At 36.8% G+C, this 18,437-nt stretch overlaps 1 protein-coding gene across 5 annotated transcripts in view; it reads left to right on the top strand.

Moving 5' to 3' along the window:
- Positions 1 to 18,437, top strand: part of DPP6 (dipeptidyl peptidase like 6) — a 1,195,887-nt gene that overhangs the window by 1,172,024 nt on the left and 5,426 nt on the right. For all 5 annotated transcript variants that reach the window (XM_074267390.1, XM_074267388.1, XM_074267391.1 and 2 more), the window contains 5 exons: positions 6,966 to 7,020; positions 11,353 to 11,476; positions 13,740 to 13,798; positions 15,590 to 15,662; positions 15,763 to 15,836. In XM_074267390.1, coding sequence (XP_074123491.1) covers positions 6,966 to 7,020; positions 11,353 to 11,476; positions 13,740 to 13,798; positions 15,590 to 15,662; positions 15,763 to 15,836 — 385 coding nt within the window. The remainder of the gene's footprint in view (positions 1 to 6,965; positions 7,021 to 11,352; positions 11,477 to 13,739; positions 13,799 to 15,589; positions 15,663 to 15,762; positions 15,837 to 18,437) is intronic.

The raw sequence follows: 18,437 nt of genomic DNA, 5'->3' as shown, positions 1-18,437 counted from the left end.
CTTTAAAGCGAGAGAAGATGATGTTTGAGTTTTAGAACCAGTAGAATTTACTGAGTAAGAGTTGAGCAAGATCTTCTCTTTAAGGTAACTGTCTTGGCAACTATGTGCAAGATGAATTAGTAGGAAAGAAGGAATTAAGAAGACTTAATTAGGAGTATATTACAGTAAAGGAGATAAGAAGGAGTGGAATTTTGAACTAGGGTAGTGACTATGTGAGAATGGAAGGAAGGGGATATATATACATGAGAGATAAAAAAAAATTTAAAAATTGAATGGGATATGTGAATCGAGTAAAAGTGAATAAAGGTTGATGGATGATGCTGGAGTTGGAAGCATGGAATAGGAGAGGTGTGTATGTCCTTGACAGCAGAGAGGTGGGTTTGGAGGAAAAGAGAATCAGTTCTGTTGTGGACATGGTGGGTCTGAGCTATCTGTGAGGCATCCTGGTCTGAGATGTCTATTAGGCAGTTAGTGATACTGGCTCAGAGCTTGAGCAGAGACTAAGACCACATATACAGAACCATTGTCGATCACTGAACCTATGAATCAAAGGTTCATTGATTTAAAACCAGAGGGTATCTTAGAGTCTATCTAGACTCATGTCTCCATTTTGTTAGATAAGGACACATGCCTGAAGAGATTTATTCTAGGGCACATAGATAATGACAGTTAAAACCCACACTCCTTCCATCTACCTTTGAGAAAAAAGAGAGAGAAAAAGAGATGGACTCATGACAGAGCCTTAGGTACTCCTATAGTTAGTATCAAGGGAAGATGAATTGTCAGATGAAGAACAATGAGAAAGCCAGGGCATGAAAACCCAGAGAGGAGAGAGAATACAGGAGGTCATGAATAATGTAACTTCCTTCAGAGAAGACAAGAAATATTGAAGATTGGGGAAATCCCATTGGATTTAGCATAGTGGCCATGGATAACTTGGGAGAGAGCCATTTCAGTTCAATGATGAAACTGGAGGCCAGATTGCAAAAGATTTCAAAGCAAGTGAGACTAATGGACACCTTGACTATAAACAAGCATTTTCAAGAAGAAAAATAAACTAATAGCTGGAGAGATATGCAAAATATCTAAAGTGAAGGAGAAGGAAGACAGACAGAGAGGGGGGAAGGAAGAAAGAAGAGAATACTTATAGAATGTATGGAAAGAGATAAAGCATACTAGCTGAAGGCATGTGAAATCTAGCACAGATTTTTAAGATGGAGGGATTTCAGGAATCATCAGGGAAGGGATATATACATATATAGAAATTAAAGTTAAGAGAAGACAATCTGCTAAAGACAGAAAAGTTTAGGATCAAAGGAATTTGTAGAATGCCCTGTCTTGACAAAAAGGGTTATGATTTCATTAGAAATTGAGGTAAAAAGAAGATATAGTGGGGAATGGTGTCAGATAAATGAGATGAAGAGGGAAGGGCTCTGTGGCAAATAGCCTCATTTTTTTTTTCCAGGAAAGTAAGTTGATGCCAGATTGCTGTTCATTCAGGAGGCAATGAGGACACATTAAAGTTTTGAGCTGGGCAGTGATGCTGAGGAAGACTAATCTAATATCTGTATGGGAGAGATTAGAACGTGGAATCCCAAGAATCACAATGTCTAAAATAGTGTTAACAACACAGTAGGCATTCATCAAAAATATTTGTTGCTTGATTGATTCCAGCCAAGACTCTCCCATCTAGAGCCAAGAACAACATTGTAATCTCACCCTAAGCATACACTATTTTAACCTTGAGGCCCTGGTATCAATTTTTTTTTAAAAAATAGTCTTCAGGGTTTGTAATGATCAGATTCACTTCAGAAAACACAACTAAAAATATAGTTACAGAGAGCACAGCTGGGTATAGTTGACAGCAACAGGATAATAACAATATTTTGTACTGAAATAACAGCTCTTTACAGAAGATCTCAAAGCACTTTGCAAATGAGTATCATTATCTAGATTTTTTTTTTAGGATCAGGAAATGGAAATCCCCAAAATGATGGGATTGTCAAGAGCCTGATGCTTCCTGTTGAGTCAATAGTAGGGCCTAGAATAAAATGCAAAAGTGCTTGTGAGGTGGAAGAGAGCCCAGGGCTGGCTCCACAAGCTTCAAAGTTTCCAAAGACTCCTATACTTTATTTAGCAAATACATGTGATATCTTGCTGTCAGGTAGTAAATGCATGCAGACCAAACATCCAGATGAAAAGTAGTGGGGGAAAAAAATGCCTAACAAATAAGGATTATAAGAACACCTACCCCTTATGATGAGAATCAAATGAGATAATATATGTAATAAATGATGCAAATCTTACAGCACTCTATAAATATTGGGTATTATTAGATATTTTTAAAGTAACATAAAGAAGGAGAAAACAAACATTTATTGAATTCTTGTGTTCCAGGTACTATCTCATTTGATCCAAACAATAATCCTACAAAGTAGGCCCTATTATTTTCTGCATTTCACAGTTGAAGAAGCTGAGGCAGAGATTAAGTGACTTACCTAGGGTCACATAGTTAATAAGTTCTGAGACTGGATTTTGAACTCAGGTCTTCTGACTTCATCTGGCAGCTCACTGCCTCTAAGCAATCTTAGCCCCTGACAGATGATGCAACAGACTTTCCTTCTCTGGGTTGATCCTCAGGAACATTTGGTTGTGGGAAGTTACAGACTGTCAGACTTTATTGTTTTGTTCAGTATTTTTGTTTAATTGGGGATTTTTGTTTGTTTGTTTAAAAAGGAAGGTTCATTGGTGGGAGACAAGAAAGAGATGAAACCAGAAATATTATTGGCAGTGCCATAACATGTACTGTTAATTGTACAAGGCATTAACAAAACTTTAAAAAACACTGAGAGCAAGGATAGTCTGAAATTATTAAAAGATATTTAGTTTAGGGGGCAGCTAGGTGGCACAATGAATAGAGCACCAGCCTTGAATTCAGGAGGACCTGAGTTCAAATCTGATCTCAGAGACTTAATATTTACTAGCTGTGTGACCCTGGGCAAGTCACTTAACCCCAGCCTCAGGGAAAAAAAAAAAAAAAAAAAGAAAGAAAGAAAGATATTTAAAGGGCAGCTAGATTGCAATGGATAGAGCTCCAGGACCAAAGTCTGTCTGGAAGACCTTAATTCAAATGCAGTCTTAGAAGCATATTATCTGTGTGACCCCAGGCAAGTCACTTAACCTTGTTTGCCTCAGTTTCCTGATATGTAAAATGAGCTGGAGAAGGAAATATCAAACCACTCCAGTATCTTTTTATTTTTATTTTATTATTATAGCTTTTTATTTACAAAATATATGCTTGGGTAATTTTTCAGCATTGACCCTTGCAAAACCTTCTGTTCCAACTTTTCCCCTCCTTTCTCACACTCCCTCCCCTAGGTGGCAGATAGACCAATACATGTTAAATATGTTAAAGTATATGTTAAATCCAATATATCTGTATACATATTTATACAGTTCTCTTGCTGCACAAGAAAAATCAGATCTAGAAAGAGGGAAAAAAAACCTGAGAAGGAAAACAAAAATGCAAGCAAACAATAACAGAAAGAGTGAAAATAATATGTAGTGTTTCACACTCATTTCCCATAGTACTTTTGCTGGGTGTAGCTGGTTCTATTCATTATTGAACAAATAGAGATGATTTGTCTCATCTCATTGCTGAAGAGAGCCACATCCATCAGAATTGATTATCATATAGTATTATAGTTGAAGTATCTAATGATCTCCTGGTCCTGCTCATTTCACTCAGCATCAGATCATGTAAGTCTATCCAGGCCTTTCTGAAATCATCCTGTTGGTCATTTCTTACAGAACAATAATATTCCATAACATTCATATAAACTTATTCAGCCATTCTCCAATTGATGGGCATCCATTCAATTTCCAGTTTCTAGCCACTACAAAAAGGGCTGCCACAAAGATTTTTACACATATCACTCCAGTATCTTTACCAAGAAAACCCCAAATGGGGGTCACAAAGACCAAAACAATTAAATAACACCAATAATCATTTTGGAACATCTAATATATATAATGTGTTCTCAAAGGGTGTTTCTATTAGTCCCACTATAATGAACAGTAAAGATCATTTACATATTAAATTCTAATATGCAAAGGATACTTTTAATTACTTGAAAGTTCTCATTAAATCAGTTAAATATCCCTCTTGAAATCTAATTTACATTATTCATTTACTTAGCATCTTTTTTTAAAGAAAATTTCAAAGACAAATTTTCACCCAGTCTACTTCTAAATAATCAATTCCAAATTAATATGATCAGAATTAATGAAGTTTTACTAAATATATTTATAATAGCTTAAATTGTAACGGAACATTTACATTTTAAAAAGCAATTTTCATGTCTATTATCTTATTTTAGTTTTCCGACATTTATGGTTTTCATTTGACAGATGATTAAACTTGAAGCCCATAGAACTTGTAATTTACCTAAAGTCTCACATCCCTGGAAGGAGTCAGGACAAGAGGCCAGGCCTATTGACTCAATTAGACTAGAATTTCTTTGAGAGGAAAAACTGATTCTCACATCTCTGTGTCACCCTAGTACCTATCAGTGTCATTTATTCATTAATTCCTTCATCAAGCAAATATTAGATGCTTATTGTGTGAACTAGGCACTGGGAGATATACAAAATTCAAGTAAGATACCATCCCACAGTCTAATATGGTGATGACACCAACATATAGAGCTTAAATCAGAGAGATCAAATGATGTTTGGAGAAAATAGAATTTAAGGTGAACTTTAAAGGGTTGGCACTCTTTGCAAACAGAAGATAGATTAAAAAAAATCTGTGTTGATATTTATCATCTTCCCTTCCTACCCCAAACCCATAATTCTTTCCATTGTGGAACCAATATACTTCCACTCTGGTAGGTTTGCAACCACTCAGAGTTGCAACCTAGACTTTTTACTCTTCTTTATTTCCTTTATCCCATCAGAAAATCTCTGAATTTTAGAGTCAGTATGAAATGAAAGAAAGAAAAATACTTATTAAGCAATTACAACGTGCTAAGTACTATACAAAGAGCTAGAGATAAAAAATTTAAAAATAATAACAGCTCTTCCATCAAGGAGCTATTCTAATAAAAGAAAACTATCTGTACAAATATATGTGTGTATATATATATATATATACATATATGCACATGTGTGTGAATATATATATATATGTATGTATGTATGTATGTTTGTTAATTTACATAGTGACTAGAGAAGGATATTTTAGTTTGGAAAGCTATAGGGATTGGTAAGCAAAGCCACAGAGAATTAGATTGAAATAAGCAGTGACAAAATTAGTTTATTATGACTGCAGAAGTATAAAGCAGAGATGGGACAAGAGGACAGAAGAAGATATTTTGGCTAATAAGATGGCGAGAGAGCAAAGTGAATTGTGGCTGTAGCCAGTATGAGATATAGTAGGCAACTTGTTCATCCTTCATTTTAAAAAAGGGTCAATGACATCATGGGAAATGTCTTGACTTGTTCATGAGATGTATTAGAGTGAGGCAGAGATGCCCAAAATCATCAGCCTCAGCTTCTCTTCCTGAGTCTTCAAAGTCCGATGGCAAGACAAAAGACAGGATGACTGGCAGTGGTCCAGGATGACTTTGCTCTCTTCAGTGATTGACCAAGTTCTAAGTGCTCCATAGCCCCTGCTTCAGTTGCTCTCACAGCCATTGGAACAAATTGTCCTCATTCACCCATTCTGCCAAGAGAAGTCTTCACATGTTTGAGGTAGACATTACCCTAACTCTCCAACTGTTTGTAGCCTGCCAGTTATTCTCAAATTGGTTTAGCGCATCGTTACTGATGTATGGCCTCTGCAAATGCAATCGTAGTTAGGAGAAAACTCAGCATCTATCGGACCTGTACCTGAAACGAATACCCAGAATAACATTCTCAACTAGTGGTAATTCAGCCTCTGCTTGAAGGAAGGGAACTCACCACTTCCTGAAGCAGTGTATTCAACTTTGAATAATCCAAATTCTTGGGAAGATTTTCCTAATATCAGTTATCCAAGTCTTATTAATTGTACTTCCACAACATCTCTTCCATCTAGACCATTTTCTCCATCCTAATCCAAATACTCATCTCCTTAACCTGGGTTATTGCCACAAAATCCTAAAGGTGCTCCTTCTCTCAAATCTCTTTCTGCTCTAACCATTTTCCATACAACTGCCAAAATGATATTCCTAAAACACAGATCTCACCAGTTCTCTCTCCTCTATAATACACTCCAGTGGTTCCATGTTACTTGTAGAATGAAATATAAACAATTGAGTTGCCATTTAAAAGTTTTTCACAAGCCAGCTCAAATTTATCTTTTCAGACTGATTTCACATTATTCTCACTCACTTTGTGTTTCCATCAAACTATTCTCCTTGCTCACCCTGAGGCACAATATCTCTTCTCCCCACATCTCAGACGGCTTTGCAAAAATCATCCCCTATGTCTAGTGGAAAACATTCCCTTCTCATCTCTCTCACTTTGAATTCCTTCAAAGCATAATTCAATCACTACTTCCTATAGGAGGCCCTTCCTAATCTCTACCAGCTGCTAATGCCTTTCCCAAAATATATAACTTTGTATTTATTTCACATATATTTTGAACTTGGATTTGTATATGCAGTTTTTCCCTCTCAAGGACAGAGACTATTTTGTTTTTGTCTCTCTATACTCACTACTTAGCTCAGTGTTTCTGACTTAAGCACACTGTGGGTGCTTAATAAGCCCTTGTTGAGAGGTTAATAGGTTAATGAAATGCTCTTTCCTTCTGACCTTGAAATGTGAAAGCTGTCTGCCATTTTCAGGAATGGTTTCCATTTCTTTAGGTCATTAATTGGGAGATGCGCTGGATTTTACCAGGAAAAAAAAAAAAAAAAAAAAAAAAGACAGTACACATTGCACTTTAGCTTTAAATCCTGTTTCTCCCCTTAACCTTATAGGGCAATGTTGAAGGAATCCTATATTGACAAGACACGTGTTGCTGTGTTTGGAAAGGTGAGTCTATGTTTTCCATATGGGGCACACCCATCTATTGAAAAGCATTAAATGATTTCATCATTTCAACTTCACTTTGATTTACTGAAAGTGTCTACAGTTTGATGACCTGTGATTTATTATTATTATTTTGCTTTTAAGAGATAAGTTGTTTGCTTAGCTTTTTTTCTTCTATGTTCTCTGGGGAAAAGAGGGAAAGGAAGATGCTAGCTACTATTAGGTATCAGCTGCTTTATTGCATCGCACCCATAAATCTACTGTTGTTTATGGTCTGATGCCAAAGGGGAAAGAACAATCAGTAGAGTTTCCTTGTATCATATATTCTGTGAATAGAGGCAGTGCACTATAATGGATGGAGGGTTTAACCTGGTGTCAGAAAAATCTAACTTCAAACCTCACTTAATAGTTTTGTAACCCTGGCTAAGTCCTCAAAGCTTCCTAAGACTTTCCTAAGCAAATTACTGGCCAAGGATCTAATCAATTCTGTCTGCTCTAGTACCTGCCCTGAGATTTATTTTCATATATAAAACCATTCTTAGCATCAGGTCTACAAAAGCAGACTTGATTTGATCCATGGGTTAATTCATTATTTATTTGTTATTTGTATTAGTATGCTACAGAGAGTTGCCACATAGAGTTTCCCAAGCAGACAAAAAAAAAAAAAAAGATTCTTAAAGCCTTCCTAGATTTAAGTATTTTTAAGGTGCAATAATTACATTCATTTGCCAGTTGGCTTGCTTGCTGTGTAAAGTAGACAGGAGATAGTCCTTAAGAGATTCAAGAAATGGATTTTTGCCAAGCATTGAATCTGAAGAGCATCTGCCTCTCAAATGATTAGATCCTTGACCCTGATTTCCTTCTCTCCCATCACTTGCAAGGGAGGGATTGTGGATCATTATAAGATGTCCAGAGAATGGATTACATAGGTTTTGCAGAAACAAAATCAATGCAACCAAAATGATAATGAAAAGAGAAATGGGGATGGGGGGAAGAAATTGCAACAAGTATCTCTAATAAAGGCCTCATTTCTCAAATATTTAGAGAACCAAGTGAAGTTTATAAAAATACAAGTCATTCCCTAATTGATAAATGGTCAAAGGATATAAACAGGAAATTTTCGGACAAAGAATCTAGTCATACAAAAGGCAAAAACAACTCATACCTCAAAGCTATCACAGTAGCTAATGTAATAAAAAAAGGAAAATATTAGATGTTGGAGGGGATGTGGGAAAACTGGAACACTAATACATTGTTGGTAGAGTTGTGAATTGATCCAATTATTCTGGAGACCAATTTGGAACTATGTCTAAAGTGTTATAAAACTCTGTATACCTTTGATTCATTAATATCAGTGCTAGGTCTATATTGCAAAGACATCCAGAAAAAGGGGGGGGAGAAGATTCCTATTTGTACAAAACTAGCAGTTCTTTCTGTGATGACTAAGAATTGGAAATTAAAGGGATGCCCATCAATTGGGGAATGGCTAAATAAGCTGTAGCATGTGATTGTATTGGAATATTACTTTGCTATAAGAAATGGTAATCAAAATGATTTTAGAAAAATCTGGAAAGACGTGAACTCATGTATAGTGAAGCAAACAGAACCAGGAGAACATTGTACACAGTAATAGCAATATTGTTCAATGAGGAACTGTGAATAACTTAGAAAATTGTATTGCTGAAAGTAGCTAAGATAATCCTAATGAAATAATGAAGAAAACATACAATGCACATCCAAAGAAAAAATTTCTCACTTTCTTTCATTTTTTTAGTTTTCATGTACAAAATGACTAATATGGAAATGTTTTACATAATTACACTTGTATAACCTATTATCAGTTTAATTACCATAGAGGAAAGGATGAATTTGGAATTCAAAACTTTATTTTTTTCTCAATAGTATTTTATTTTTTCAAATACATGTAAAGACAGTTTTCAACATACGTTTTTGTAAGACTTTGTGTTCCAAATTCTTTCCCTCCCTTACCTTTTCCTTCCCCAACACAGCAAGCAATATGATATAGGTTAAGTACATATAATCCTTTTAAACATATTTGTCATGTTGTGTAAGAAAAATAAGACCAAAAGGGGGAAAAAACCCACAAAAAACAAAGCAACCAAAAAAAGGTAAAAATACTGTGTTTCGATCCACATTCCATCTCCATAGTTCTCCCTTTGATGTAGATGGCATTTTCCATTCCAAGCCTATTGGAACTGCCTTGAATCACCTCCATCACAGTTGATCATCACATAATCATATTATTACTGGATACAATGTTCTCCAAGTTCTACTCACTTCACTCGGTATCAGTTCAGTATCAGTAAATCTTTCCAGGCTTTTTAAAAATCAGCCTGCTGATCATTTCTTATGGAGCAATAATATTCTATTACATTTATATACCATAACTTATTCAGCCTTTCCCCAACTGATGAGCATCCACACAATTACCATTTCCTTCCTACTACAAAAAGTCCCCTTTTTGCACATACAGTTCCTTTTCCCTCTGGAACTCAAAATTGTAAATAAAAATATTTAAGATATTGGGAGGAAAAATGAAATCCTAGGATTTGCTGTTAAATGGGGTGAGGTGGGGAAGAAGTCTAAAGAATGGTTAGATCAGTACAAAGCATTGTCAGTACTGAAAGTACAACTCAAAGAGCTGGGTTCAGCAAATTCAGCTTTGAATGTGAAGGATAGAAAATTTATTTAGGATGGTTTCTTCTGTGTCAGGATTTTGCCTAGTATTTAATGAGAAATAGGAGCATATGAGACAATGAATAGCTCTGGATCCCAAATTAATATAATGTAATCAACAATAACAGAGCCAGACCTAAACAAAATGATGAAGTAGGCTTCTTGGGAATGTTAGCACCCTTCCATTTCTCACATTCCCATTCTCTTTCTACTTGCTCAGTGTTCTTATGCTTCCTATTGCATTTCCAAAAGGGATTCTTGGGGCCTTTTGAGATGGTGAGAAGGTATTATATCTCCCTACCCTTTACACCAAAGCTGCTTTTTTTTTTCCTCATCTGCATTTCTATATCAAAACTGATCTCTCCTACATCCCATCCCTTTAGGGCCTTCTAGAGAAATGAAATGAATCTTGACAAACCAATTTCTAGCTAAGATGGTAAAGGATGATAATTCTTAAATGTGATGACTCTTCCAGGTAATATTTGTGTCTCAACAGTAACCTGCAATAACCTTACCCAGAAGAACGAATTATCTGAGAATTTTAGGCTTTCTTATCGCCAAACATTGATTGAAAGGAGGGGGAGGAAAAGCAAAAAATTAAGGAACAGCCTAATTATAACTATAAAAGAGGAAACTTGAATAGGAATATTTTTATGATAATATACAGGGAAATGAGTAAAATGTTATAACACTATATATTGAGATTCATTTATTTAAATGTTCATAATAGTTAATCAAACTTAGTTATATTCATTATCAATACTAAATTTGTAACAAATTGCTATAAAAATGAGGACCTAATCATGTAGATATATGTAGGCATATGACTGTTTTGCATTTATATATTTCACAGTCCTCTATTCATCTGTCAAAATAACATATATAAGGTATAATTTCCCTCCTTTAAGAGATACAGTGATTTCCTATTACTCTAGATTAAATGTAAACTCCTCTGAGCAATTAATATCTCCCAGACTGATTTCACATTAGTCCCCCTCACGTGTGTCTCCATCTCCTTCCTCCTCCCTTTCACCTCCTAACTGGTCTAATTCACTTCCAAATTCAGCTCAACTGCTGCTTCCTACAGGTGATCTTTTGGGATTTTCTCAGTTATCCTTCTACCCAGTGACTCCTCCCCACTCCCCAATAGCTCTATATTCTGTATAAATTTCACATGTTAATGATATGGAACAAGAACTATAATCAGTCCACTGTCATAACCCATCCTGTTTGAAACAAAAATGTTCTGACAACAGACTGAGTAAAGTTCTTATTCCATGTCACCTGCATCCTCAAGAAGAATGTAAGATAGTTGACAGCAGGGCTTTTTAAAAATTTTTTTTTTGTATTTTCAGTGACCAGCACATAGTAGACACTTAACAAATGTGACAGTAAAAACACAAAACTCAAGAACAAAGGATTGATGAGAGAATGTGTTTCCTTTTGCTTTTCAGGGCAGTTGAGTAGAAATGGATTCCTTTATTATAATAATAAAAGTACTATTATAACAATGGAGTATAATTATAACAATTATAATTATAATAATGTGCTTGTGCTTTATTTCCATCATATCCTGAAACTGTTTGAATTACTAACTTATGGAAATGTATATCTAATCTTTTTCTCTTTCTACACTAGGATTATGGTGGGTACCTGAGTACTTACATTCTTCCAACAAAAGTGGAAAATCAAGGTCAAAGTCAAGGTCCAGTCTTCACCTGCGGTTCTGCTCTCTCCCCTATAACAGACTTCAAATACTATGGTAAATAGCCCTTGTCACCAGGAGGACTGATTCTCAGAGGACATGATTGATATATCTGTGAGCAGTATTGCTTCCCACATACACCCTCAGCTCAAATCCTTATCTCTCCATCTTCAGTGACTCAAGAGTCCCTTACAAAGGCAATTTGTATAATGCACCCTGGTGGGGGAAGTGTCTCCGAAAATACCTAGCCCCTTCCTTCTACCTTTCCAGTCTTGCTCCTTACTGAGCACCGTACCACCAAGGTGGTACAGTGGTTAGAGTACCAGGCTTGGAGTCAGGAGGACCCAAGTTCAAATTAAGTCTCAGAAAACTTAGTAGCTGGGCAATCACTTGACTTCTGTTTGTCTCAATTTCCTCATCTGAAAAAAATGGGAAGAATAATAGCACCTACCTCCCAGGGTTGTTGTTAGGATTAAATGAAATACTTGTAAAGGGCTTGGTGCATTGTCTGGCCCCTATAAGCTATTGTATAAATGTTAGCTATGATGATGATGATGATGGTTATTATCTTCCTACTAGTTTCTCTAGCTTTTTTTAAGACTCAGCTCCAGTCCCACTTTCTTCAGGAGACTTTTCCCAGTGTCTCCCACTCATTGCTAGTATAATTTCCTCTGAGGTGAATCTCTCCTAGAATATAAGTTCCTTAAAAAAAAAAAAAAAAAAAAAGAATATAAGTTCCTTTAAGGTCAAGACTATTTCTTCTATATTCCCAGGATATTGCACAGTGCCTATCACAGAGCAGGTGCCTGCTGGCATCTATTACCACAAATCACATTTATATTCTGCAGGAGCTGGACTTAAAACAGATTGAAGGTCTAATTACTTAAGAGTGAGAAGTGCTCAACCCCAGCTAGAGAAGGGAAGAGAGCAAGCCTTTGTACCTACATTTTCACTCCCATTTCTTTCCTCCTTCATGGCCCTAGGTCTCTAAAGGGCCTTCACTGGATTGAGGGTTTATATCTTTCTTAGGTGTTTTCTGAGAAAGAAAGGAAAAAGTTGAAAAGTAGTTGAGTTTTTTTGTGGCAGAACATGAGGTATCCGAATAGTACAAGTGTAGCCTCTTTCTTTCTTTCCCCATACTTAAAAAAAAATCCTGAACTTTACTTATGTCTTTATGAGCCATTTCCCTAGATGGAATTAACTATGCTGTTCAATTTTCTAAGCAGTTTTTGTCAAATAATATGTATATGTCCCAGTAACAATGCAGATTGTCCCCTGTACCTAGAGTACATTTCCTTATCACCTCTACCTCTTAGTTTGATCCCTAGTTTTTTCAAAGTTTTGCTCAGGTATCACCTTGTAAATAAGATCTTTCCTATTCTCACAACCACTCCCCCCAAAATTATCCATATTTATTTTATATTTCCTGGTGCCTGTCATGAAATGAACATGATCTAGATGATAAGGAAAGGGTCTGAAAATTCACAATAGCTGAATTTTTCTATTCAAAAATCTACCTTCCATTATAGATTTAATTTAAATCTTTAGTAAAACCAGGATTACTTAGAATGCATAGAAGTTCTGATATCAGGGTTGGATCTTCTAGGTACTAGAAAGTTCACTTAAAAAACACTCTTTTTATTTTAATCTTGTAGAAATGTTTTTAAATATATGCTTTCATTTCCCTATCTTTGTAAAAGAGAGAATTGACTTCTGCCTTGATGATTAAGGAACTAGCAGTGCCTAAAAAAATCATCATTCTAAACACGAATCTTCAATCATTCAAAATTTTGGATTCAGCTAGAAATAGCATTGGAAAAAAACAGAATTGCATGTATCTTAAGCCTCATGAATTTCTTCTGGCAATGACTTATTTAATCTTTATTTGATTCTTTTCCCTTGTGTATAATTTCATTTTACACTCATTTATTAAATACTACATACAAAGTTCTGTGCTAGACCTTGGAGATAAAAAATAGTATTTTCCCAGCTCTTAACAAAGTTACACATTCTAATAGAAGGACACAAGTAGGTTTTATAGAAGATAATTTGAGGAAGAACATTAGTAATTGAAGGGATCACAAAAGTCTTTGGGCATTAATTCAGAAATCACATTAATATAGGCCCAGGAAACAAAGGTTTTACAATCAAAAGAAAATCCAAAGTACACATTTTAAAATACCATAGTAATTTGCTTTATTCAAGCAAAAAGTCTACTAAATCAAGATAAAGATCTGTTTTTGTGAATGGAAATGGGCAGAGTATCTGTCTTCCAAGCCAAGGGATAGGTAGCTAATATTTTCCTCTTTTCCCCCCAAAGCTTCTGCATTTTCTGAAAGATATTTGGGCCTCCTTGGAATTGACAACAGAGCATATGAGGTATGTTTGGACAGGGTGACCCTCAACCAACAACCACCCAGTCTAGGATACAGAAAGCATCTTCTTTATGTGTCCCTCCAACATCTCATCACTAATTGCCTGGGATCCCCCATTTTTTTCTTTCATGTACCCAATGACTTTATCGCCTTTCCTATGAACCTTTGCATTTGAAGCCCCCCGTTGTGGAATAAAAGCTAAATTTGTCTGTTACTAAAGGAAATCCAAAAGGCTTTAAAGAAATATGCCCTCTCTTCTTTGCCAAGTGGAGGAAGAGAAAGAAAATATGGAATATTGCATATGCTTTTAGGCATAGTTGATGTATTAGTTTTGCTGAACTGTTTTTCTCTTTAACTTTTGTTATAAATGATGGTTTTCTGAATAAGGAAATAGGAGGGACATATTTGGAAATGAAGAGGATATAAAAGCATAGTGAGAGAACTTTTTTTTAAAGAAATATAAAATAAAAAGGGCCTGCTGATATCATTAGGCAAATAATCCTGGCACAGGGATCCATCCCAAGTTAGTTCCCTAAAATCATGTTACTTAATTGTCTTTCTAATACTATTATATTTGGATAAAAAGCTATTTTCTGTTTCTCTGGCTAGTATACTAGAGAAGTATCTGAGTTGCCAAGAGAGGCGGGGGTGCACAGTGGAATATGCCCCAGGTTAGGAATCGGGAGACCTGAGTACCAGCCCCATCTCTTATAGACCATATGACCTTAGATGAGATCCTCAAAAATTCCAGTGTCATGCTATCCCTCCCAGGCTTTTGTAAGGCTCAGTGGAAGAGTACTAGACTAAAGTCAGAAAGACCCAGATTACAATCACAACCCTACCAGTTTATTTAGTTGGGTCACCTTGGGCAAGTCCTTTAACCTTTCTGTTCCCAACATCCCACATCTATTCAATCAAGTGTTGGACTATATGATCAATCACTTTCAGTGATAGGGTAATATAGCTAGTAGTCTATTTTCTTAAACTATCTTTGGGTGAGGGATGCCTTCATCAGGATATCCTGTATGGGGGGGTGGGGGTCACTTTGTTCATTATAAACCACAGGAGCAAAAGTATGGCCTGAATGATTGATCCCATTTCTCAGACATAGAACTAGCTAGTGTTCATAGCATAGAACTAGCTAGTGTTCATTGGCCAAAATACTGGCACTTTGTAATAAAGAAGAAAAACTTTTTTTATTATTCTTTTTTGATCTGGTGAGCAAAGGCAAGAATTAACAAAGAAAAGCTCTGAATCATGGGATTATTCCACCTTTCCTCCCCATCTTCCAGAGTCGCTGCCTATTTCTGAGGGTCTTCCCCTCCCAGATTCATTCATTAATTTAGATTTTGGGGGGATTAAATGAAAGAGATTCTTTGCTACCTAGTAACTACCTAGCCTTAATCAGTGAATAGGTTAAACTGAGACCTGTTGAAGCTTTTAATTTAAAAAAGCCAAGGTTTCCCATTCTCATCCAGAGCCATCTCCTGATCTATATCTGGCTACTTAACCCAGATGACACTGGAGGGGAAAGTGAGGCAGGTGATCTTGCATACCCCTCCTTCACTTCAATCCAATTCACTTGCATGTCATGGTATCACCACCTCTAGAAGAGATGGCCCTTTTCCAGAAGGAAGGACAAAAACAACAGCAAGGAAGTCTAAAAGTCTAAGTGCAGTCTTAAGCTTTAAAAGCATAAATACTTTGAAGACATCCTGTATATGCATTTAAAAAACACTTTATTTCTTGTGCTAAAAACTACTAATTCACACCCTTGGTCTGTGCCTCCCTTCAGATGACTAGATTAGCCCATCGGGTGTCATCCCTGGAAGAACAGCAGTTCTTGATCATCCATGCAACTGCGGATGGTAAGTGACCTAAGCAATGATTGGACATTTACCTGGGAATAAGTTCCATTTTAATTGTGATTATGGCTTCTGAAACACACTTCTTTTTTCCCCCCTGCAGAAAAAATCCATTTCCAGCATACAGCAGAGCTCATTGCACATCTAATTAGAGGAAAGGCTAATTACAGCTTGCAGGTATGGTATATGTGAACAGACCTGTTTTCTCATTTAGAAAACATAATTGTGTTATTGCACCCCAACTGGGCTCATTCTCCTCCTTCCCTCCACTCGTGCTGGCTAACTGGGTCCCCAGAGGGCAGCTAACTATTTCTTCCCTTGGCATCCCAGGGACAGCCCTGAGGGGTGGAGGACTCTATTACTATCATTTATGAGCCCCCAGCAGGTATGTTCCCCCTTGATTACAGCCAGCCAGGTTCAATTACCTTTAGAAAGGGTATTTTCTGAGATGGCACAGTCAAAACAACCAGAGCAAAAATGCTACTTCTTACACACATACAAGAACACTAGGGAGAATGAACCTAAATATGGAAGGCCAAAGGGTGTAATTCAAGCCCTTGGTTATTAGAAGTCCTCCTTTACCTTGTGAGTCCTCATGGAGATCTTCTCTGGTTTCATCGTGCTTCTCAACTCCAGACTCTGCCATGAGTCAATAGTGCTCTAGGGATGCTGCTACTATCCCAGGTAGGAAGTCCAAAACTTCGGACTCTTGTAAGGTTGAGGGAGAGGAGTCAGCAGCTCTTTCCCACATACAAAGTGATTCCTTCTAGAGCACTCAGCTATTGCACCTGGAGACTGATCTGTTTTCAGAATACCACATTGCACCAGGTGTAACTTATTCCCTTCAGTCAACCACACAGCCATTCCTGTGGGGTGTCATTTGCTTTCACTGATTGATTGGTTGAAATATGATACATCCCTGGTAGAATATTCTGTGCAGAAAACATGGATTTTTACATAGCAAGTCTCGTTTCTACAAATCACACCTGTGTTTGTGTATACAGTTCTGTCACAGAGTTGAAAAGACCCTTAGAAGTCACCTAATACAACTCTTCATTTTACAGAGGAGGGATCTGAGCCCCAGAGTTTAATGACTGGTCCAAAGTAGTAAGCACCAAAGGCAGAATCTCATGCCAGGGCCGTTGCTTCTCTGTGCCATGTTAATGCACGCAGCTCAGACATGGTGGGTAAACAGACTAAATAATCAGCCCAAAGACTGCATTAGCACACAGAGAATCTGAAACTTGGAAGGGACCTCAGTCATGAAATCCGATGCATATTGAACAGAAATATCTTCTACAACATCTCTAATAAGTAGCTCTCCAGCTTCTGCTTGAAGGCTGCTAGTGAGGAATAATTGACTAACCTTCCCCCCACCCCCCACCTCAACTCATCCCTTTTTTGGACAGCTCCAATTCTGTGGAGGTTATAGAGACATTTTGCTTCAGTAAGCAACACTTGCTAAAGCAGACTTTCCTGGTGTCCTCAGTTTTCAGCACTCTCCCCAACAGCCACAATAAAATAAAGCAAAACAAGTTATCTTCTATTTACTTCCCGGCTTGTATGCCCTTAGAATGCCAGAGGGTAGAGACTGTTTCATTTTTGTCTATGTATATTATCAGCACTTAGCATAGTGCTTTTCATATATGGCTGTTTCTTACATGCTTACTGATGTGAATTAGGAGACATTGCCTTTCTGCTTATGATATGATGAATCAAGAAGGAAGGCTTCCTGTACCACTGACCCCATAATGAACAAGGTAGATCAGCATCAAAATAACTATTCCATGGAGGAAGGTAGGGGCGATTGGAACTTTGTTTTAGTAAGCCTGCTGGATAAACCTACACTCCCGTAGAGTTGATCAATTTTAGAGCAAAGGAAGGAAGAGTTTGGGGTCTGGCAAAGTAGGATTTCAAACTAGGATCAGTAACCAATAAACATTTATAAAAAAGACCTATCATATGCTAGTCATATGCTAAGCATTAGTTTACAAAAAGGGGCAAAAGGCCATGAGGAACTCAGCCTGATGTGGAAGACAACCAAACGGATTATAGATACAAAATAAAAAGGAGCTAATTCAAAGAGGGAAGGCATTAGAATTAAGAGGGGTTGGGAAATACTTCCTATAGAAGAAAGAATTTTATTTGGGACTTAAAGAAAGCTAGGATATGGCCACACAGAGAGGGAGAGCATGGGAGATAGCCAGAGAAAATGTCCAGAGCTGAGAGATGAAATGTCTTGTTCATGGAACAGCCAGGAGGAGCCAATCACTAGTTTGAAGAGTATATGGTGCAGAATAAGATTTAAGAAGACTGAAAAGGTAGGAGGAGGCTGGCTGATGAAGGGCTTTGAATGCTAAACAGATTTTGTATTTGATGTGGAGGCAATAGGGAGCCATTAGAATTTATTGAGCACACATGCCTATTGCATGTTTTGGAATCAAAACCTTTTATTTTACCTTAACCTTCTTTCCTGAGTTCCACATTTCCATTTATCTGCTGGAACTTTCCACCAAAATGTTCTGCCTGGCTGAATTCTGCATCCACACCTTAATCCAAGATTATCTTCCTCCATCCCTCACTGCTGCAAATTAAAAAAAAAAAAAAAAAGAAAAAGAAAAAACAACCTTACCTTTTTCTATAAATGACTAGCTCAAGCATCCAGACCATCAGATTTATGTCTTCCCTAATCTTACATGTCAAATTTATTGCCACTTCCTGTTAGGAACATTTCTCTTTTCTAGTTCTCTACTCACATTGCCTCCATGTTACCGCCTT

This window comes from Sminthopsis crassicaudata, chromosome 5 (genome assembly GCF_048593235.1).
Source record: "Sminthopsis crassicaudata isolate SCR6 chromosome 5, ASM4859323v1, whole genome shotgun sequence".
NCBI lineage: Eukaryota > Metazoa > Chordata > Mammalia > Dasyuromorphia > Dasyuridae > Sminthopsis > Sminthopsis crassicaudata.
This window is presented reverse-complemented; position numbering and strand designations above follow the sequence as displayed.